The sequence below is a fragment of the Gallus gallus genome, chromosome 4 (assembly GCF_016699485.2).
Source record: "Gallus gallus isolate bGalGal1 chromosome 4, bGalGal1.mat.broiler.GRCg7b, whole genome shotgun sequence".
NCBI classification, from domain to species: Eukaryota; Metazoa; Chordata; class Aves; order Galliformes; family Phasianidae; genus Gallus; species Gallus gallus.
This window is the reverse complement of record NC_052535.1, coordinates 19,333,701-19,357,799: the sequence shown is the minus strand read 5'-3', so window position 1 is coordinate 19,357,799 and position 24,099 is coordinate 19,333,701. Positions and strand designations below refer to the sequence as shown.

The following is a 24,099-nucleotide window of genomic DNA, read 5'->3' as shown; positions in this document are numbered from 1 at the left end:
TTCAAAACTGCTTCCTGCTCCTGGATAAATGTGTTCATGCATGTGTGAGCATACATGTAGATAAAGTCTGCTTTCAACAGCGATGTTTGACTTCACTTAACACAGGAATTACTTTAATGGCAACGAATATATATGATTTGGGGGAAAATATGCCCAGCTGTTTACTCACTGCTCTCAGTGAAAGTAACCACAGAGGCAGCATGGGATTCAGTATGTGGCTTGAAGTACACCAACATTTCAATTTTGGTGAAGAGTTCAACAACAGCACTCTTTCTGGGTTTTCCACAAAACTAATAGAAAATTGTGTTAGTATCTACGTTATGCCTTACTAGATTGAAGCATACAGTACAGAAGAGGATAAGTAGCTAGGTAAAGTTTGCCATTTGTGAAGCCCATGGAAAAAAATACCAAAGCACGTATCATGCAGTATCTCTGAAGAAAGAATTTTGCTGGAACTAAACTCACCTAGAAAGCAGAGACGCCAAAGAGCTTATATAAATCTACATACTACACATGCAAAGAATAAGACAATGCTTTCTGGGAGATCATAAAAGTTGTTCATTTATCTGTTTTCCATATTTATAAAGTCCTTTAGGAACATGTCTGCATTCTCTAAGATGGAAGCACTAAATCTTTCAAATAGATGCAATTAAATAACAAAAGCTGGCTACCAGCTTTTGGTCCTCTGTATTCTAGAGCATTTAATCATGAAAGAGACAGTAATGATAAACACTGAGAAATTTATTTGCCAGTTCTAGATTCTGACCTACGTAATGTATAAAGTTACCATGCCACAAGGTTAGAAGGCCTTCCTCTGACTAAAACCAATGATAACTTTTATACAACTTTACTGAAGATATTTTCTTTCTTCTTATATGGATTTTATTTTTTTATTTGTGTTCACAATCAAGAATTTCAGAATTCTTTTTACAAAATAAAATAGTCTGTGTGTGTCAAAGTGGGTACTCCTATGACAACAAAGGATGAGGATAAGGGAAAGAATTGTAGAAAGAGAAGAGAGATTAAAAAAGCAAACAAACAGGATGAGAATGTAAAGGGCAAAGAACAGATAGCCAGGGTCCATGCAAGGAATCTGTGACAATGGGAGAAACAGGAAGGCTTGGATAACAAGGCAAGAACACTGCTGAAAATAACTGTATGTGGAAGAAGGATAGAGCTATCAAGGATAAAGGAGTCAGATACAGGAAGGACAAAGACAAATTATATAATACTTAACAGAGAGATAAGGGCAAATGGCAGGTGATAGGTTATAGCACATTAAAAGTAAAACAAACAAACAAAAAAAAACCCCACACAAAACAAAACCCCACCAATTTGCAAATGCTGCATGTGTGTGATAGCAAAGGAGCACATCTGGCCAAAGACAGTGACTCACCTTCCCACTCACCAGCTCTAGAAAGGTCTGATTGCAAAGAAGCACAGTAGCAGATGTAAGATTTCACTCCTTGGAGCAATCCTGGGACATTTTTCAAGGGAACTGACAAATAATTTCAAGGAACATTAACCACCCTGAGAGAAATCTTACTCCTGAGAATAGCTGTGGGATTGATTTGGAGAAAAAGCTACTTAATGCCTTCCTGCTACGTTTCTTAAAAGAGATGTCTGGTCTGATACATGAACAACCTTCTGCCACAAGCGTAACTGATCAGATATGGAAAACAGTACAGAAAGATCTATTCTGCTGTACTGGAAAGCCTTACATCTCCAGCCTGTCTGTTCACACAGACCTCCTCAGAACCAGCACATAATAAAGCAAAGTACAAGAAAGCAGGAAAAATCCCACCTGGCAGAAAGCTCTTTAAACAAAGGATGAGGGCAAACAACACTAAATTAGTTAAGAAAAAAAACCCATATCCGCAATAATATCTACATTGTTTGCAAAACATGGAGGCAACTTGCAAGAAGCTAACATCTGTAAAACAGAAGAGCTAAGTAGGAAACTATCCTGTTCATTTCATAGACCACTGTGGTCAGCTGACTGCCCACTTGCCTAGCCTGTCCACTAATTCAGTCCCAGGTGCCCGGAGGGATGCTCACACTTACTTTGCAAATGTCCCATCATGCTTAGCTGTACATTTGTGCAGCAGTTTGTGCATGTTAATTGCCACATACCTACGATAACCATCTCTTCGAGCCCTAGCCTGGGGTCTGGTTTGTGTCAAGGAATAGAGATTAGATGTACATAGGTAATTCATAATACATTGTGCACGCACCACTGTCAGTGTTCCACTGTGGCAACTCAGTGATGCTGGAAGCATTTGGAAGAGGAACGTTTTAACCTGGCATGCAATTGCAGCAGGTTTCAATTCGCTTACTCCCCAAAATCTGCCTGATACCACTCTAGCTCAACACTAGTTTTATTCTCCAGCAAATGTTTCTGTTGGCTGTATTCCTCTTGGTTCCCCATTCTCAACCACTCCAACGACCAGCACCTTACCCAACGTCTTCCCAGGATTTTAAAGCATCTCTAACCTCGTGTTGGCCATGCAAAGGCAGACCCTTGCACTAGATGAGGATCAAACTGAGGTCTCGCATGCTAACCACGAGCATTCACTGCTGCTACCCACTGCCATTATGTTCTTACAGAGCAATATCAGATGCACCATTTTCTTGCAGTCAGAATACTGAACCAAAAATGGCATGAACAGCTATTACTTTTGTGCAACCCACAAAACTGTGGCTCTGCAGCAGAATTCAAGACATCCATTTTCTAATTGTTCATAACTTTCCTAAATTATTTACTTGAGATTTGAAGTTCTCTATGCTTTGTTTCAGGCAAGAGGCAAGCACCATGTGCATTTAGCTTTAAGAAAAGCAGTTCAGGAGTTTTAGGGTGACATTTGTAGTTGAGGGGTATATTTCTTTCCTATGTTAAATTCAACTCACCACTGAAAAAATTAAGTGGAATTGACAGAAAGCGTACAGAGAACGCACTTCAAAGCATTCCTGTGAATTATAAAAAAAGATTATTTTTTTTAAAAGACTGATAATACAGAGAGAGTCAAAATGCAAACATTAACAGCCAAAGAACAATGTGAACATATTGAAAACAGACCTGCTGTGTTAAAAGAAAGGCAGAGAGATCCTCTAAAGGAAATCACTCAGCAATTGCTGTTGACTGAAACAATAAAGCTTAAGAATAAAAAGGCACATCAATGTGCACAGTTGTTTCCTAAAATAGTGCACAAAGCAAACACGCAACTGCTTTTTACATACTTACTTGCCAGGGCCTCCAAACACACAGAAGTAAACATCGAGCTTGCTGGTCACACTACCAGCATGCTCACGGCACAGTGGAGCACCCACAGTCAACAGCAATACTGTCACTCTGCTCTCAAGTCACATGTACACCGTTTATACAATGCCATTTTGCACCCATCCCACGCAGCAAACTAGACTGTAGCAGCAGCAGGCCCCAGGTTTGCTGGGGCTTCAGTATGGGAGGTTTTGCATTTCTGGTGAAGCACAAGCTGAAAGTACGTGCTTGCTACTTAAATACAACTAAACAACCTTCTTCCTCTCTTCTCTTTTCTTTTCTTCTCTTTTCTTTCTTTTCTTTTTTTTTTTTTTTTAAGATTGTGGAAAGGAGGGAAAAAACAAATGTGTGATGTCTTGGCCCAAGTCATTACAAATCACCTGAGCAACACGAGGCAGTGAATCATGTTTTCTGCAGAACTCAGAGTGTGAGAGATGCACCTGGGAGACAATCATAGTTAAAGAAATATAGGCAAAAACACGAGCAGAGATGAAAACCATACAGAATAAGAACATTTAGCCCAGGAATCAAAGAACAGACAACAGGGTTTTTACAGCAAGAGAATGCCATAAAAGGGATTGGCAGCAGATTGTAGAAAAAAAGAGAAGACAGGGCCCACCATATTTCTGTACTCAAAAAGTATTTTTTCTTAAACCTTGTGTTATTTGTATATATTGTAGGTATGGAGAAATTTTCAGTATAAGAACTCTCCTCTCTTAATGCATGTTACAAATTTTACCGTACAAGATTACCTCAATTTTAATGCCATTTTTGAAGGAATCAGTTCAAAAACTTACTGCAGGTTGGGAATAAGTATCACTTTCTAGAGAAAAAGCAGACCCCAAGTCCCCAGAGAAGTAATAAATGCTATTCAAAATGAAAGGCTGATGCACGGATTCCTCTGGGTGAAGAATACTTTTTCTAAAATATGATGATACTATGTCTGTAAGTTAGAATGAGTGGGTAGTTTTTTTTTCAAATTTTGGATTGTAACTTATGTCAGTGACTAAAAACAGTATGAGAAACTCAAGCTAAGTGACCATTTTTTTGGAGATCTAACCAAATGGAGCTTCAGCTCTCCATACAATTGGCTGATGAAGCACTGGAATTGTTAAAAAAAAAAAAAAATTCTAAAGTTAGATCTGTGTTCTCATAGGCATTGTTTACATGTTTTGCCTCAGTACTTATGTGGGTAATACAGGTATATTCGTCACTCCCACAAATGTTTCAAGATTAAATTTAGGCCTACAATCCTGACTCATGAGATTGAAATATCCCATGGCAAATCAGGTATGGCTCTGTTCTCAGAAGGTCCCACTGAGTATGAGAGGAGCCCTTCCTATGTTTGCTTTTGGATAAGGAAAGCTGAACGGATTGGAACCTGCAACCATCCATGTAGAAACCTTATACTGCTAACTGCAGCTCTTTTAAAGATCATTCATGTAGAGTAAATCACTGTACATTCAAAGTCTCTTTTAGTTTCATTTTTTTCCATCTAAATGGAAAAATCCACCTAGATCTGCCTTAATTGTTAACAGTTACTCAGATAAGATGTTTTGCCACAAGCTTTTTTTTTTTTTTTTTTTTTTTTTTTGCATTATTCATTTGCAGTGCCATTTGGTAAGTACCAGTAATGCAACAAAATAAAACACATCCATGCATGAACCAGAAAAAAAAAAAACAACTAAAAATGTCAACATGAAGGATGCTTGTTACTGTTTATAAGTGTATTTTCTATATTTACTATAAGCTTACAAAGTCCAAAGTTATAGTAAGCAGATCTGTTCAAAGCAGACAGGACACTGACAAATACTTTCCCTTGGAAAGAAAGGTTAAGAAAGAAAAAAATGTTCTAATTTTTCCTCAAAGAGCTTTTAAACGTTGCTCTCCTAACCAGCTGGACCCTATACTGACAAGGCCTGCAGGGTCTACACGAAGAGTCCAAGTCAAAATACAATATTCATCTAATATTCCCCAAGCTCAAGTCCTGCCCAAAGATCACAAAAAAAAAAAAAAAAAAAACAATTCAAAACTTTACTCTGTAAACTTTTAAAGAGCCCAAATTCTACTTCGAGATATTAACAGTAACATATGTTAACAAATTCCAGAGTTTTGGCAACACTCTCGCATATTCACTCTTTATGCCAATTTCCTATTTCTCAAGCAATGTTCAAATAGATAACTAAATCATCTCAAATTCCAGATACAATGAATGCTCTTTGATGGAATTACAGTGTGCTCAGTGATGATGATAGCTGCATGACTGTGACAAGAAAGACCTTTCCCCTAAAGCCTTCCTGCTTCAAACTGACCTCACGCATTCTGGTTTTGCAGTCTGGTGAATAAGTTGGTTCTGTTTCATTCCTTCCAAACAGCAAATGCTGTGAAGTGAGACTTAAAACAGAATTGCACCTAGTATTTTTATTTCTGCATGGACACCAAATTTCTGAATTAAATATTTATCAACTGATAAGATTTTAAGGTCAGAGTTCCAATTAATTCAGATCACATCTCACGTCTCCATCAAACTCAGCTTTGAAAGACAGTACTGCCTCTGCCTTATCCCCACGCTGAATGCTCCCGGCCTTGCAAAAGAGGTGAACCTGCATGCTTGCCAAACAGCAAGGAACTTTTCCAGGATGTGCCAATGTACTGTTCTGCCTCTCACCCTTGTCGTGGCCACTGTGGGGCTCAGCTGGACATGCAGGCAAAGGGCTGCATCTCTGCCAGATTTGACAAGGTTTTTGGAAAGGGTGCTCGACGTTTAATTGCAATTTCTTCGCAGTTCATATCAACAGTCTCACTGAAGTAACAGGATTAGGACTACACATCAGCAGCCAGCAAGCAAGCCTTTTCAAAAAGGAAAGATAAATGGTCTGATGACATCACCTAAAAAAAATATCATAAAAGCAGTATTTTTCCTGCATTATGCCAGAATGAATATATTATATACACATATTATATGCTATATATATGTGTATATATATATATATATCAGGGCATAGTAACAACATAATCTTTTTAATAGGGTGACATTCTTCCTTCAAACCTATTTTATAATCCTTACAGTTACTACAGAGCCAGCTTTAAATAAAAAAATAAAAGGTCTTAAATCATGCCAGTTTTAATTTATGCTCATCAAGGGGGTGGGAAAGGAAAACCTACACTTCACAGTTGCCATCAATTTAGCTACATATTAACAAGAAAATGAAAAGCATGAAATTCTGCTAATGAGCACCAAATTATGAGGTTGCTTAATTTTAAAAGAAGCCTCCAGAGCACCATATTTTTAGAAGTTTGCCATAACAGCAGCAACAGCATACCCTCCAGGGTTCGTAGCATGCCATTAAACATAATCCAGAAGGCTCTAATGAGTTACAGCATTAGAAGAGTATTTTCTGCTAGACATTTTAAGACTTACTAAATTCAGAATCATTTCAAGACATCAAAATTTTTAAAGTGCAAGATGCAAACAGGTAGCAAAAACCTGAACTGCTTCAAATAAAAGTTTATTAGCATCTTCCAAGAGACACACTCAGGGAAACGGTGGTAAAGAATCAGCAAATGAATGAGCACAGCCATAATCAACATATTGGCTGTTTAAACGATGCAGATTCTCAGCCATTTGCCTTTTGGATACCACAGATCCCGCTGGATGATATGAAGATGTAAACTAGACACATTATACCAGCTCCACAGCTGGATGCTTCTTTATGTGTCTAGTCCTTTATTTCAAAGAAAACGTATAGGTCTGTGAAAACCTACAGGCCGAAAAAAGGGGGAAGTCATTCTAATTGCCTCTGTTGGAAGAGTCATTACTACTAAGAAAAAAAAAAGAAAAAACAGAAATGCAAGCCAGAAGGGAGTGGAATCATCCAGAGGGCCTGGGACTGCTGACTGTCACAATAGCCAGGCCAGTGCAAAGAGGGATAAAAAAAACAAATAAGTAGAAAGCTAAATTAGATACCCTGAAATACAAGGAGAAAAGAAAACTCAGCATGCATGTGGAAAGACTACCATAACTGCTTAGTCAGCACATTAGGATCCTGCATATATATTGTAATGGGCATTAAAGAGACAATTAGACTTATTTTTCCTGGAAAGAGACAAATAGTACACATTCTGCAACCCAATAAAACAAAATTATAAGCACACATATTACAGAAAAATATCTAGATAAATAACTCCTAACATAAACCACATGTATTAATTGCAAAAATACCAGTGCAAATCTCTGGTGAACCTCAGCTCAGCACCAAGGCCTCCAAGCCAGCCAGCTCTGTACATTGTACATTGTGCAGCTCAGTACATTGTGCAGCCAGGAACCCATCTCATATCTGTGTGGAGGCACACGGACAACCCATGAGCAGTCAGGGCAAGGAGGTGGCTGCTCAGACAGAATGAATCATAGCATGGCTTAGGTTGCAAAGGACCCCACGGATCAACAAGTTTCAATGCCCCTGCCACAGGCAGGGCCGCCAATCTCCAGACCTGGTACTAGACCAGGTCGCCCAGGGACCTATCCAATCTGGTCTTGAACACCTCCAGGGACAGAGCATCCACAGCCTCTCTGGGCAGACTGATCCAGCACCTCACCACTCTCTCTGCAAAGAACTTCCCTCTGACATCCAAGTAGGTGGGCAGCAGAAGTTTCTTTGGCTTCAGTCAGCAGCCAGACTTAAGCAGTTGCTGTTCAACAGCCTTCCATGCAGTAACCCAGACACAATGTTTGAGGAGGAGACATACATCCATCTAAAAAGGATAGTAGTAAACTCACCTGTATCTTGAAAAAATATCTGGTGATTAGAACTCATTTTTTCTTCTGTGTGTATTCTGAACAAATAAGGTTCTTCCCTTTTAACTGTTGTCAAACACAATCAAGGAGGCCTTGAGCCACATTACTCACCAATAGGATTATTTTTTTCCATTAACTATTTCCAAACAATGTGCATTCCTAACAATTGCATCTCCTAGTACAGCATTCTCCAAGTCTTCTTTTTTTTTTTTTAATTGATATTGTAAATGAAGTAAATTTTTTCTCTTCTTATATTTCATTGTTCCTAAGTACAAACAATTCAGTAAATGCAAAGTCACTCTATTTCAATAAGTTCATTCCAGAAGAACTTTTTGGTTTTTTTTTAAAGAAAGCTAACTGCCAAAAGTGAGTCAGTATGTATTAACTTCTCAATTCTTCCTTTGGCTCAATAAATGAGTAGTGGGAAGTGAAAATCCCTCCTCTTACCTACCCCAGGGCACGAATTCAAGGAACAAAACTTCAACTAACCTCTTCCACCTCAGCTAACACTTACACAACACAATGCTGACTGGGTGAAATAAAGTGGCCAGAAACTCATCCCCCATCTCTGCTGATCATGAGTATCCTGAAGCAAGGCCACAGAACAGTGTAAAAACTCCATCCCTTATCCTTCTCTGAAAAGATTAACCAAAATCTTTGCTGAAGTAAAAGGTGATGTCATCTCAGCCCAAGCCTCAGCAGGAGTGGCAGCAATAACAGCATGCTGTTAAACTTGGCCTCACAAAGCCTAGCAACACAAAGGAAGAACCCATAAGAAAACAGCATCATGAGAAACAAGGTAAATTGCAGCAACTGGCAATAAAACAGTGAAATGAACTGTTCTGAGCTGACCAGTGACATGAACCACTGCAAAACCATCCTGAGAAAAGATAGTAAACTCCTTGCTTCCCCAAGCTACTGAATTACAGTACTTGCAGTACTGCCAACAGTTACCCTCACAACAAAGATCTCCACTGAAGAAAAAATGTGAATAGGTGTTAATTCACCTTATCTAAACCAGACAATACCATTGTCAGGCAGCAGAATCAGCCACAGGAGATGATCTTTCTGCTTACACTGCATAGATCATGCTCCTCATCAGTAGACCTACTAGCAATTTTGACTCTTTGATCTATGGAAGACAAGAAATGCAGCAGAAGCCACACAAAGCAAACATATTTGAAGTCCCTGCTTTTCAAAAAAACAGGGAAACCCAACACTTGGTTACAGAGCAGCACTAACTTCATGATCCTAATGAATCAGCACAGGACTTGCCATTGTGTGTCAGTTCAGAGGGTTGCACCCCTCTTCAAGCACCTGCTCCATCAAAGCAAGTCAAAAAGCAAATTAAAAAAAAAAAAAAAAAAACCACCATGCACAAGGGGATCACACTGAAGAGCTAACAAGAGGTGACTGGATTTAGAAACCCTTCAGGAAATCTGTGTGTTCATATGAAGAATAGAAGTACTAAATACAGATGATTTAGACTCAGATGGAATATTTCATCATCTTGTAAAACTGTTCAGAGCACTATTCAGTTGAAAAAGCCATTCTTGCTGTGTCGAGACAAGTTCAGTGAGTGGAAATCTTTTTCTCTAATATGCTGAAACATTTCCATTCTCATCAGAAAGTTAATGTAATGAATAAAAGTATTTTTAAGGATTCACAGCATGGTTTAAAGAGAACTCATTAAGGCCATATGTCAGGAGTAAGGCTTGGTTTGCAATAGAATCTGGTATCAAAACTTTTGACTGGAATTGCTTCAGTTTGACAAAACTGTTTATATCAGCAACTCAGTGCCACATCAACAGAATTTGACATTCTGTATCAGAAAACTGAAACTTGACAGGAGTAGGAATGAGTGCATGGGTAATACGAGTCAATAAAAATGAATTTAAGCATAGTCATTCCGGACTCTTCCTCTATGCCTGAAAATGAAACAATCTTATCCAGATGACCAGAGGAAGTTTTTCATGTCAGGACTCACCTGAATTTTGAAAACAAAAGCAGCAAAGGAGCAGACAAAACTGGCTGTGGGACAACTTAATATCAACCAAGTCTCAGTACACACAGGGTACAGTTTACATCCATGATACTAACAGACCATCTGAGACACTGAGACAGTTACTCAAAGCAGAGGAAGTCAGTAGCAGAACCTGAAATCACAGACACAATAATGTTGAAGGGCCACAGCAGCTATCTCCAGTAGAACTCAGCAGCTCATCCAAAGCAGCTGCCTGAAAGGCTGCCAACAAACAGACCTAGCTAGCAACAATTGGAAGCACGACCTTCAGCAACGCTTCCTCTCTACTGCTACAGACCCCTGAAAGAATCACCAGCTCATGAAAGATGCACCCTTTCCATTTAATAATGAAAGAGATTTACAAGCAGTAACAGCATAGCCTGGGATAACTGACAAGGTGACCTCTTGGCTGTTCACACTACATGCAATGCACAAACAAGGAACTTCAGCTACTTCATTACCACATTGATCAGGGTTGTTGATTTCTCTTGGTGAAAAGGCTTCAGATTCACAAAATACTGCAGATATTTTCCCACTCCAATTAAGAGACGCTTCCAAGAAGCAAAAGAACAGCAGTGCGGCAACAGAAGATGCCTTGCTCTTTTGCAGAAGATCATGAGCAATTTGTTCTTCTCTCCTAGTAAAAGTGCAATATTGGATTTTAAAAGTGTTTCCTAATTAAGCTACCAATAAGAACAGATGTGAAGGAACAACAGTGATAAGTAGAAATCATAGCCACATTTACTTGGGATATCCATTTCACGCCTCTCACGGCTTTTAGATCATTACCACATGATGGCCTACACTACATACAACACATAAAAGCATATGTTGCCTAATTATTTGGAGGAAGTCCTTAAATCATGTTGTGCATCATGAATAGCACATTTTCAGCAGCAAGTGGCAAAAAAGTTTCCTTAAGCCCCAGGAAAACTGGACTCCAAAACTCTTCCAAGGTGCTATCAAGATAACAAGAAAGAATGTCCCATCACGTTTGTCAAATGTTTCCTACAGTAAACTCTGCACCATGTGTATGTGCATGTGCACATATGTATGCACAAGAGCAAGTGATAAGAGCAGGAGTGACAATAGGGTATAAGAATTAAACAAGTCCATTCAGGAAACAAGCGCCTTCCTTAAAGCAGATTTACCTGAGTCTGCAATTCTTCTAATTTACGCTTCCTGGCATGAAGAGCTTTACTTGGGAAAGCCCAGAAGTAATTGGAAGTTCCGATTCTGTCAGTGTCCACCATGCCATCATCAACTAAGCTTTGCAGAACCTCTTTGACCGACATGGAAGCTAGTAGAAACAAAAGTATAAGATTAGATCTGCATAGCACCTCCTTAGAACCATGGAAAATTATTAATATTGTAAGACATCATCTACAAACATCTGCCTGAATATTTCAATACAGTGTCAGCTAGCCGGAAGATTTCAGGAGGACACTGTGCTTGATGCTCCACTTCAAAGCACAAATCCCTCTGAAATCAGCAGCTTCAACATAAAGGCTGCTGCTCTTTAGTGCAGTCTGCTGCAAGATGTCTGTAAACTGCTCACAATCATCATAAAATGTACATGTGTATTTTACAGCACGATGCCATAACAAAATCATGAGAGGGCACTTGAAAAGTTGTCTGCAATCTTAACTGTAATATCCATTAACCTACAATTGCTTGATTAGGAATGTAATTGCATTTCACTTTGCAGCGCTTACCAAAGCATTACACAGCAACAGGAGCATGAAGGCCACCTGCCTACGGGCTCACGAGGGGTAAATCTGACATTTGTCTATATTCAGTTCCAATACAGAAAGTCACTTGTAACCTTAGATATGTGCAATAATTGTTTCTCCAATTTCTATGTAACATGGGGTACAATCCAGCATTTAAAAAATTACACCATTTCAACAAGAAAAGCATTAGATACTATCACCCACAAGCATGGCAAATCCAAATACCTGCAAGATATGAGTTTTCAGTGTCTGACATCCAATTTCAAGCCTAAAGGAGATCCCTGACCAGAAACACCCCATCTTCTGGAAGCTATAGGCTAGATGCCAGCATAGGGGCACTTCCATAAGTTTTTCTTTCCAGAAGAAACCAGACTCTACTAGTGTGGCTAAATGCCTCCACAGTCACAGGCAGGAATAATCTGAACTCTTCAAAGGTACGAATGGTGTTAGAAACTTTTTATTTCAAAACATGAAATAGATTTGCTTACGCTGTTTTGCATTATCTTCCTAAAAATTGCAACTAAATGTATGCAAGAGGTATTTTGACAAACCAATCAAGACAGCATCACAGTTCTGGAAATGCCACTGAGCATCTCTGCTGGCTGCTGACATAACATGAATCTGGCAAAGTACTGTTTTTCAACACGTCCGTGGTTCTTTCCACAAACTTGTGTATTCCTTACTCTCACAGTGCCACAATGACATGCTCATCAAGGACAGTGGCAACTAAACAAACACTGCACTTCTGCCCATCTTTATCACTGAACACAAAGGAAAACAGAATGAAGGACACATAAAGCAACTCAACAGCGTTAAGATAAATCATCTTGGACCTAATCCGAAACCAACGTATTTTTTTTTCTTTCACTAAAATACTTCTCCTTTACTGATATCGAGCCATTCAGGGGGTGGGGGAGGTTGGAATTCAACAGAACAATGGCATTTTAAGATATCTATGATATTACAGACATATCTCTGTATCGTCTATTCTGTCTGAGTATGCACAATGATTTCACAGAATGAGAGCTCATGGAAGGTAAGCACCTCAGAACCTGTGAAAAATCCCATCCTAAGTTCTAGTGGTTAACTTGGGGTTTGTTGTGACATGACAGCAATCTCTCACTTTGGCGGTGCCATCATATTTGAGTGACAAACATGAACTAATCACAATAGGAATATTCTGTTGATGTTACTTTTTATGCTGTGGCCCTGCTATTGGCCACTGTATGCCTTTGTAGTTATTTTTGCCCTTACTATTAAAATCACAAGCCTATAATTTTGTAGCAAGAAAAATTTATACTGTCTGAAAGGTCCCAAAAATCATTAGTGACTCGAGATAAATAATTTGTACAAACACTTACTAATCCCTTTGTCTTTTGAAGCAATCTTCTCTATATCCTTCAACTGGAACACATCTTTCTGCATAAAACATAAAAGACACTTCAGCTCCAAATGACAGCATTTGCTCAGCCCATGCAGCTTTTACACTACATCAGTGCCAACAAAAGCAAGTAGGAAACACTCTGTATGTTTATATTTTGCTGCGGAAATATGCTGCATATCCCTCAACAGAATCAAAACATTCTGAGAAATGAGAAAAAGGACTATTGCCTTAAGGATACCAAAGAAAAGAGCAGGGCTTCTGACTGTAACATCATAGAATTTTGTCTAAAGTTAGAGTGAAAATGCCTTTGGGCACACTGAGCCACGGTTAGGCTGTCAGTGCTGGATGTACTGCTTTGCTCAAATACTTAAGGGTCACAATGAATGTTTTAATAGGTGGGATGCTGTATTTTATGCATGTCACTGTACATCCGTAGCTCTGCTTCTGGATCTCCACGTTTCTTCCCTCCATCTGTACTGACCTTTTTTAACGCTGGGAGATTTCTCTCGCCTCTGAAACTTCATGACCTTTCACAGTAACAGACTCAGCATGCAAAGATGTGGCTCCAAGAAGAAGGAGCACACTGAGCAGTGTTACACCTCCATAAGGAGCCACCTGAGCTGGCACCACGTGAATCCAGTGCTGTAATTTATACAATGTTGACACAGGGCATGGAAGAGAAGCACAGCTGGACCTGTGCAGTGCCTCTATAACACTCTCAGAAGGCTTGTCTTCCCACTGAGCGTAAACGCAGGGCAACTCTCAGCAAGACACTCACTGTTTCAAAAAAGATCTCCATCATGCGAGCTCTCTTCTCCTCAAAGCTCAGTCCTTTTTTCTTGGACTAGAACAAGAGAAAAACAAACATATTCTACCACTTGCAGAAATAATGTTTGCTAGGAATTCCTACCCCGTTAGCTCTAAGTTAGCTGTGCCCCCTTACAGAGCCTTACTGCTAAACCCGGCTACCACAGGGGCTGGCTGCACCCAGCTACCAGCGCACTGCAGTGCGCTGAGCCTGAGTTCCCAGCCTGGACCTTCATTGCACCTAACTCAGCTCCAGTCCCACCGTTTCCTGGCATATCCAGCTGACTGCTTTGCTTTCCTGAATTAGAAGCTTGTTCAAATCCCTATTCTCAGCAACAGTATTTAGAACCAGTCTTTAATTTTGTGTTCTAGATACACTACTGGTAAAGCACATTTACAGACACAGCTTTCTGCAGCTAATGGCACTGCGCACGCCCGCTCCTCAGGAAACCAGAATCGGCGCGCGGAGCACCTCCGCCTTTTCCATCGTAATGGCCGCCGGGCCCGAGCCCCTCTGCGGCCCCCGGGCCCGCCACCGCCCCTCGCTACTGACTGCGCTAACGGGGGACAGGGGAGAGCGCCCGACCCCACCGCCGCCCCACTTACCATGGTGGTCTCCGGAGCTGGCTTGATTTCGGCGCCACCGGGAGGGGGGAAGGCCGCCTGCGCGGCTCCACCGCCACCTGGCGTCACCGCCTCCGCGGTGTGGGGAGCGAGCGGCCGGCGACGTGGTGCCGGGGGAAAGTGGTTTCCGGACGCTTTCCAAATGGCTAGTTTTAGAATGTAAAAAATAGGATAGCAGCAGGCGTTAAAAGCAGACAACTTTATATGGTTTAGTGGGAAATATTGGTGACAGATAGGTGGTTGGACAGGATGATCTTAGAGGTCTTTTCCAACCTTGATGTTGCTATGCTATGCTATGATGCTATGGAATGCTAACTCATAAACTACATCTTTCTATTAGAAATTTGTTCCCATTCCTGTATGGTTTTCTCAAGATCTAACAGTTTGAGTCAGAATTTTGCTGCGTGTTTGAAAGAGATGTTTAAGCACCAGCTCCAGCAGTTTTGTTTTCCCTAGAACTGAGGCAGAGAAAAATACATGGCTTTGTCAGAGTGTTAGGTGCCCTTACATGAGCTAGAATTTGTGCTCCTTCATTTTGATCTTAAGATTTTGTAATTGGATTCCACTCACTCACAAATACTGTTTTGAAAGGATGTCACAGCTGCAAAGGAAGGCAAAAAGGTTAAGTAGAATGAAAGCTGTCAATTCTATTTCCATTTTTTTTATTATTATTATTATTTTGTTTATCTTCTCTTATCAAACAGTCCTTCATTTCATTAGGTATTTTTCCAACTGAGGGGAGGAAGTGAACAGCAAATTAATTTCTTTCCAGAAAAGTAATAGCTGTTGCTTTCTGCAACAACGATGTTAGCCACCTGTGTTAGGCCTCTGCACGCACTGATCAATAGCCAGATCAGGGCCAAATGACTGCAGACACACCAATATGATGAGCAGCAAAATGGCATCTATTCACTACTAAACACAGCTTATATACATTTTACCTACAAAACAGTGCTGTCATGTCCCACTCTGATTGGTTCACACCAGATAGCACTATGCCTTATTTGGCCATTTCCACATTCTTTTCTCATCCTTCTTCTTCTTCTGTTTTCTCTGCATCAAGGTCAGCACGATAGCACTGTCTCTCTATGCTTAGGGAGAGGCCTGTCCCATACATCCCGTACCCCACAAGATGCCTACTACAACAAATAGCATACCAGTTCAGTCCTGTGGGCTACACCTTTCCCAACACCCATAGGACTGACAGCAAAACTGCTGCAGTGGAGCTCAAGGCTGGAGGAGAAAGGGAGTTCTCAGAGCCACTCGCCCCCAGGAGACAATGTCAGCTCCCCTGAGGTGCCACAGCCTGCAGTAGGACACAGCTGAGCATCAGCAGGCAATGCAATCCAGGAGTGACACACATAGTTCAATCTCCTCACATCTGTTGTCTCAATTCATGCTTGAGCTCCCAGTTGGTAAGCAGGCCTTCTCCCTGCAAAGATCTAAGCTGGTGCGAAATGCTAGCTGGCCCTGCTGCAAAACTTACTGCTGCCACAGCGTTGCTGTGGATTAATAAAGTAAGCACTTACCAACTCACTGAAATGAGGAGCTTAAATACTAGTTTTTTGGCAGTGAGGCATTACACTAAGAGAAAAAGGGAGAATTCACATGCATAGTTCATCTGACACACCTGAGGAGCAGGAAACTTAAACCAGAGGTTGCAAGGAGCAGAAAGCAGTGGATATCTCTTCTACCAGCCTGGAGAAAACATCTGTCTGCAGAAATTACATTGACCATTTCTGTTCTCTGAGATATTTTTGCCTGGTGCAAGTTAGGGACTGTCAGCAAAACTTTGGAGGCAGTTAAGTGCAGAGCAGTGCAGCTGGATGTGAAAGAGAACTTTAGCCTAAGGAACAATTAAATGCTTTTGAATTTGAAACTGCATGTAAGTGGTTACAAATCTAAAGAGGGAGATGCTATTAACTATTTCAGCCTTACTCTCCCTGACACTGTTTCTCATTTGAGATTTTGTATTGCCGTCTACAGATGTTCTAAAAGATCATGAGCACTCTGTGTAGAATTGAAGTACCAGAGGAAGGCCACAGAGGAAGTTGGCCATTTACTGCACAGGTTTCCTGGTAAAGAGCAGCATTCTCTACTCTTGGCATCTTGCTTGCTTGCATGTCTGATTTTGCCCAATGGCAGAGAACCTCTGCTGTAATAATCCAGGGGACAGAAGACATTTCTGGTCAGTCAGTGAGAACTCACATTGATTTCTCGAAGGATTCAGGTTTAGAGAGCTCACCAGTGACAAAGAAAATATGTGTACTATCTAATAAGGAAGTTAGCATGAGTTCAAGTCTTGCTTTTTCAGAAAAAGAGCTGGAGTGAACTAAGTCCTATTTTGTGTTCTACAACAATTGACATTTGCTTTTCTGAAGCAGACCCACCCTGGAACGGTCGTAGCAGTGCATAGCTGAAAGGCACTATATACTTCCAAGACAAAAGTGGAAGAGATTATTACTCATAATCTTACCATCATTGATGAAAATATTCATTTTGATTACTGAACTTCAAAAGAAACATGGAGGACAAAGATGCCAATCTCTCCGCCTTCTTCCCAAGAAGGACTGAGTCCCTGTTTCCCTCTTTCCCTTTTACATAGAAGCTAACCACCCGTGAAGCAATTGCAGTTTTTTTGGCTTGTGACCTATGCTGTACTAGTTTTTTTTTTTTTTTTAAATAGCCATCTGGCTGCATTATAGAGATATTTTCAGGGATAGTGAGTATGAAATACATGAAAAATAAATTCTCAACAGTAACAGAGGAAACAAGCTTTATTTTTATTATTTGAAATTTTTGTGCGTGGTAAAAGTACACATTTGACTGATTTTCCTACATTTCCAAGGCAGAGTACTTTTTATTTCTACCATCTGCTAAAGCATTAAGAATGCCGTGGCACACAGGAAGCTAAAACTATATACACACACAAACACTTTGATGTTCATCTTTCATACTCAATGTTAAGGAGACAAAGTTTGTATATAGCCTCACAGGAATTTAAAAAGAAAGTAAAAACAATGAAACAAAACCAGGTGAGGATAGTATTTCATCATAAGTTTCAAGAGAGTGCAAGACTTACATGTACACAAAACATATGAAACTGACTTAAAAAGGTGGAATGTACAAAAAGCTTTAAAAAAAATGAAGAGGAAAGACAGAGTCTTGGAACTGGAAAGCTGCAGTGTATCAATGGGTAGAGATGTCTAATGTGGCGATACTGCCATACGCTGTGCAGTTTAGGGAACATTCCCATGTCATAAAGCCAAAGCAAAAAGTTTTAGGGTTAAGGCCGTGTTGCTCACAGACATCAACCGAAGTGCTGTACATTCATCAGAAAGAACACAACCAGTGAGGAACCTTCCTATCCTGTAGCACAAATACCTTTCTCATACTCTCCACCAACAGTCCGAAACAATCACCGCTCACAGTTCATTGAGAAAATTGTCAATGTACATCATGATTTCGTAACTAGCTGTCACCCACAGCTGGAAGTCAATTCTTCATAACAAACACAACATATTGGGCACTTACAGTCCTTATTATGGCAACACTAGATCCTTAACTGTAAAGAACATTGACGTAAAATTGAAAAGCCTCTAGCTTTTACAGAACCAGAAGAGCATTTACTAATAACTAACTCTCCATCTACATTAGACAAATGCTTTGCCTCAAACTATTTTCCTTTTCTTACACAGCTACATTGCTGCTATTTTAACCAACATAAAAATCCCCTATTTGTAGTGGATTTATGTGAACATAATCCTTTATTCTAGTCACAAAATAATGAAAATACAGTTAGCTAGTTTGTCCTAAAATACTCCAAATTATATAAGAACTGATAACCTTTTGAGATTACTTTCGAGTTGAAGATGAGTTAAATGAAGCACATACTTTTGTCATTCATGCTGTGCCACTAGTCACTTAGCATTCTAGGGAAGTTGAGGGAACGTTTCTGGTTATACCTGAAATCTGGCAGCAGAGTGCCTGTAAGCCTTTAATAAATGCTAACAACTCAGTACATCAAGTAGTGCAATTTTGATGTTCACTTAACTGAATGAGAAAAGAATCTGTTAGGTTTTTTTAGAACAGAATTTCTGCTTTGATTGTTCTTAGTAACATTGGTAAGCCAAGCAATCTAGCTGAGCTGACTTCAAAAGCACACTGCCAAAGCAACATGTTTCTCAGTTTCCTGTGCCAGGAAGATAAGGTCAGCCTTTGGAAACAAAATACCCCATGCCACAAATTGGCAGCATTTGCTATCTATCAGAAGGAAATCCAAACGAGTGCCATTTTTTCAGGTGCCTTAAGGGTTACTCTGGTGATGTCTGAAGCCTCAATAAGATGGAAAACCCAAAAGACTATTCAATCATAAGAAAACATCCACATCATCCCTAATATCTGTTAACATGGTAGCAAGGGAGTTGTGTGCAGAATTTCATGTTTCATACGGATATGGATTGACAGAGGTTACATAAAATCCTGATGAACAATACTGAGCAGAATGAACAGAAATTCATTTGCAGAAAAAACGGATTCATGGATTAGTATAGTCTTAAGTGTATGTTTTGATATACATATTAGGGTCTGATTTCTGTGATTCTCCGAGTACCTGGCAATGGAGGATTTGGCAATGTTTCTTCAGTGGAAACTATGTATGTTTAGTAAAATGTTACTACAAAAATTCCATTTTTGAACTAAATCTTGTTAGTATTAGCATAACTGACAGCAATAATACACTCACTTCTCATTTACTTTTTATCTCAAAGAACCAGTGCAACCTCTTCTCTTTGTTAAAGAATGCATTTAAAATGCTACATATGTTCATTGATAAATTAGCAATTGAAAGGCATTCAAATGCTAGAAGTCATCAAGTTGTTTATAAGGACACTTAGAATAAAATTAAGTGATCACGAAATTTGATTTAAAATTTTGAATTTGAGTTAAATTTTGATAGGACAGCTTACTATATAATATCTGAGGTAACTCATCTTCAGCATTTTAGGACAAACTCAGTTCAAGCAAAGGTTATTATTTTTCTTTTGGTAAGAACAAACTTCAGTTTTAACATTTCAAAAATGTTACCACCAGTTTCTTAGCTGCATTATATGTAAGTTCAAATCTCAAGCCTTATACACAAAATATTTATTTCCAGTGAAATAAGAAAAGGGATCTTTGTGTGAGAGTTTGTAAATTGGAAAGAAAAATGAGAAGAAACAGTGATTAAAAAGAGTAGACAAACACTACATTTAAGAATTTAGAGGTCTGCATTTTTACAAGTCAAATGTATCTTTACAAAAAAAAAAACACACATCTTTTTCTTAAATTTGTTGAAACAATCTTAACCTTTTTAGAAATAAGTCAAATATTTGTAAAAAGTAATTTAACAAAGGTTTCTTTAATTTTTGCAAATATGCTTAAAACACTCCCCTGTTACTGACCCAATGCCCATTTGTTTCAAGGTTTTAAAAATTAGAAAAGAAATACACTACTTCCCAAACTATTTTAGGCATTGGCAGCACACTCACCAGCTCCTCAAATGAGGTTTATGAGTGAGCACCACTCTATTGATCTTAGGCTATACATATTAGGCAACTCATCTTTTGCCCTCTGGATTTAGAATTAAGAATAAAGCCTACTATAAAAAAGACAAGTAAACACTTAAAAATAACATTATAAACAGAACCAAATCATATGATTGTAAGCATTTCTCATTAAATTAATAATTCAGTAAAGAACACAGTAAAGAGATCTGGCAGGAAGGAAGAGGGACATTTTTCAGAATACTACCATTGTCAAATGGCATACATATGTTCCAGTTTGCTGAAATAACCTACATTTACTTTTTAAATTTTTTGTGTCAGTCAAACATACATACATACAAACAAATCATAATAAATCTCACAGTCCTTATTTTATCCTCTAACAAAATTCCCTTTGATGAAGGACTTCAGGAATTGTTCAAATTCATTCCTATTTGTAATGTATTTTTTTTCTCATGTATAAAGAAATAGCTTTGGTAACCCTTGGCTTTCTTATACAACCTCTGTTTACCACAGTTCCTTTTGTTGTATAATGTAGGTCCTCCATAGGGGTACCTCTCTGGCTTTCGTTTCTGTGTGATGCTGCATTTTCTTATTTGTTAATACAATGAGTTGCCTTAAGGAAATGTGGCAATGAACATATACGAAAGGGTGGCACGCATGTGGTTAATTGAGTTGACATTGCAATAACCCTGATCTCAATGAACTAGTTTGGTGTCAAAAGGTCTGTTGTGCAGAAATTCAGCTCTCACTAACATATCACTACAGTTAAGCTTTTCCAGAGCTTTAGAAACATCAGTTTTCTGCAAAGTCCTTCCAGCACAATGAGCAAGAGAAAGAGTGAACAAGTACATGAAAAAATTCTTCATTAATCCCACACGAGTAGGAAATTTGCATTGATTCTCATAGTGCTGAATGTTGAGCTGAGTTAGATCTGACAGTTTGAACTAGATCAATTTTGTGTGACTGAACTTTATACTAAAAGGACCTACTTGTTACAGATAGTAAGACTTAAGAATGTTAAAAGTGTAATACCTACCATGAAAACAAGATCTAGAAGATTCCCAGGATCACCTTTGGGTGAAATAATGTATAACAATGACACTTCTTCAAATTTGGAAGCTCTGAATGGGAGCTACCCTTCACAGTCTTCAAAAAGCTTTGGGGATTTTTCCCCAGTTTTTTCTCATTTTTGTCTAACTAGTTAATTGCAGTTCCATAAGTTGCAGTTTTTGTTTAATATCATGTTGTCTTTATGAATTCAGTTAAAGAGGATTCTGTGTATTAACCCTTAAAACAAAAAGTTCAGTGAGGAACGTAAGAGGTGCAATTTCTATGTAAACAAGGTTAAGTTTGGAAATTAACATAAGAAGTTCATAATAGACTCTTTCATTGTTAAAAATGAACTCAAAGTAGGAGATATCCTGCCTTGGATCTCTGGGACCAGTCTTTGCTTAAAGCTGGATAATTATTCAGCTACAGAGCTCACTGTTACTGTAAGTATCGATAGACCTTGAAGCAGTGATTTCCAGAGTCTGCAACTACAACGTGGCCATCTGAAGTAAGGGCCAGACCTTGGGGGCCATAAAGTGGGTCAGCAGAGGTGTTAATGTAGGATAAAAATGATCCGCTTCCATCAAAAACCTTCAGATAAGAGAAAGCACATAAGAAATGTTATGAATAAAGAAATCATCTTGTAAACAAATGTCTACTTTCAGTTATATTCTTATTTCTGAAACTGCTGACATATACTACAACAAACATGGACAAAATCTGATCTGTAATTTTCATAATAGGCAAATTTATCTACAAATATATTTTCTTGCTAAAAAGACGTAATCAAGGCTACCAGGATCTTTGGAAAGAATTTGATACTCAGTGAGGTAAAAAAAAAAATAACCAGCTAATATAAATCAGACTCAATTGGGAACTTGACCAACACCTTGTTTTCCTAACAAATTTTACTGCTGTGTCTAGAACAACTCTTAAGTTCCCACCCAGAGAGAAAACCAGGAATTTGTTTGCATTGTTGTCAGTGCTTCCTGAGAACAACTGATGAGCAGCTCCCTCATTTTTATACTCAATGAAACTAATGCATATGCTTCATTATTTACTAGATTATTATTATTATTATTATTTTGCAAGTAAGAAAGGACCATGATTAGCATCCAAAAGATAAAAAGAGCGCAACTCTCAATATAAAAGCAGATTATTTTTGCAACATTCAAAAAAGATTCTAAAAATCTGCCACATTTGCCTCAAGGGCTGTACAACTTCTTGCTTTTTCATATTTTCCACCACATTAACAATCTCCTATTATGGTGATTATTAAAAATCACTGTTATCTCAGTAAAGCTTTGTAAGTCTCTAAAGTCATCAAATTGCTTTTAGGAAGCTACTTGGAGACAAGAATCTTGATCACAATAACCATCCAGTGCTCACACTGGAAACTCCACAGTCTGACACCACCACTTTAAAAGTGGACAGACCAGCAGTGAGGTATGCAAAAGGCTACACATCACTTCTAATGCAGCTATCCTGTTTCTTGAGAAGCCTGAAGGCATTACTGATCAACCAGTTATCAATCCATTACTTTTCCTAATCAAGCACCTTTGAAATACACAAATCTCTACCTGTATTCGGCTGTTTCCCCAATCTGCTACAATAATATTTCCATTAGAGTCTACAGCAACACCAGTTGGTGCATTAAACTGTCCATTTCCTTCTCCATTCGATCCAAACTTCAGTATGAATTCTCCCTCCTGGTTAAATACCTATAGGGGTTAAAACAAAAGCTTGACTATGGCATCACATCAAATATTACTAATCTATTACTACCAGTTCACCTATTAATAAAACTGGGAACTGGAGATCTACCAGTAACATTCCCCCACATCCAGCACTATTTCCCCCTCTCTATTCCCCTCCCTGCCCTTTCTCAGCATGGGCATTTATAGTTCTCATTTTTACCTTTCTTGTTTCAGAAATACTTAGCAGAATTATATATTTACATAAGGCAAACATATTTACAAAGGCAAAAATGCTTGTAGCAAGGGTCATTTAGATGTGCCTTTTCAAATAGCTGGTAAGTTTGCATTTCAGTGTGTTTGCTTGATTGAAATTTAATGAAAATTTGAGTTGTGAATACAGGGTGAAATCAGACAATGAAAAAAAGAACAGAGAACTCACTGGCAATACCAGCACCAGCCTATATTCTTAAAGCAAGTTCAGCAAAATTAGCAGCATTTCTATAATTTAAAAAGCAAAATATTTGTAAAGTCTGAAAAAGAGACAAGTGCAAATACTGGTCTCCAGTCTTGTATCTTCCCTATAGTAAAAGCCTCAGAATGAAGATGGGAGAAAAGGTGCCTGTCTTTCCCTCCTGCTTCTCTACGCCATGCAGTGCTTAGGTCCCAGGACCCCCTCTACAGCTGTGCATCCTGAATTAAGACCAAAGTGCTGATATGACACTGCAGTGAGCCCTGACAGAATAGATGCACTGTTCTTTGACTTTCATAAGCTAACAAGTACTAAGAATCACAGGACAGTGCCCTCTGTACAGACAGCTCAGCAACTGTATTACCTGTGACGGTAAATAACAGTTTTAGACAGCAGAAAGATGGAACAGATCAACGACTATTCTGCCAGAACCTTGATGCACCAACAGGACTAAGTGAGACAAAAGATGTTTCATTTTCATGGCTTTATAGCCATCTCCATTTAAGTAGGTCTGTACCAGACCCAGACCCAGACCCAGCTCTGCCACAAGGTCCAACAGTGTTCTTAAGGGACCAGCTGTGGCCTAAGCAGGAAAATACAAAAACCTGACAAGTACTAAGAAGGTGAGAGAGGTAAGAAAACCATCCTATTCTCTAGCACCCACAATGGACAGACAGAAAGTGTTTTGAAGTGA

The 24,099-nt window shown here is 39.0% G+C and overlaps 2 protein-coding genes across 49 annotated transcripts in view; both read right to left on the bottom strand.

Annotated features, from left to right (window-relative positions):
* MND1 (meiotic nuclear divisions 1) overlaps positions 1 to 14,713 on the bottom strand; it is a 38,498-nt gene extending 23,785 nt beyond the window's left edge. For 4 of the 19 annotated variants that reach the window (XR_003074720.3, XM_040698864.2, XM_040698865.2 and 1 more), the window contains exons 1-6: positions 14,626 to 14,713; positions 13,991 to 14,056; positions 13,190 to 13,268; positions 11,247 to 11,395; positions 2,908 to 2,967; positions 1,397 to 1,423 (exon numbers count right to left, since the gene is read on the bottom strand). Coding sequence is in view for 18 of the 19 variants with exons in the window: in XM_040698864.2 (XP_040554798.1) it covers positions 1,397 to 1,423; positions 2,908 to 2,967; positions 11,247 to 11,395; positions 13,190 to 13,268; positions 13,991 to 14,056; positions 14,626 to 14,628 (384 nt within the window). In the remaining variant the exon portion in view is untranslated. The remainder of the gene's footprint in view (positions 1 to 1,396; positions 1,424 to 2,907; positions 2,968 to 11,246; positions 11,396 to 13,189; positions 13,269 to 13,990; positions 14,057 to 14,625) is intronic. The other 15 variants (XM_025149582.3, XM_025149583.3, XM_025149584.3 and 12 more) reach the window with 6 other exon arrangements.
* A 2,689-nt stretch (positions 14,714 to 17,402) lies between these two features.
* The window catches only part of TRIM2 (tripartite motif containing 2), a 120,966-nt gene continuing 114,269 nt past the window's right edge, over positions 17,403 to 24,099 (bottom strand). For all 30 annotated transcript variants that reach the window (XM_046939804.1, XM_046939805.1, XM_040698641.2 and 27 more), the window contains 2 exons: positions 22,820 to 22,960; positions 17,403 to 21,830 (listed from right to left, as the gene is read on the bottom strand). In XM_046939804.1, the coding sequence (XP_046795760.1) occupies positions 21,678 to 21,830; positions 22,820 to 22,960 (294 nt within the window). In that variant the 3' untranslated portion in view covers positions 17,403 to 21,677. The remainder of the gene's footprint in view (positions 21,831 to 22,819; positions 22,961 to 24,099) is intronic.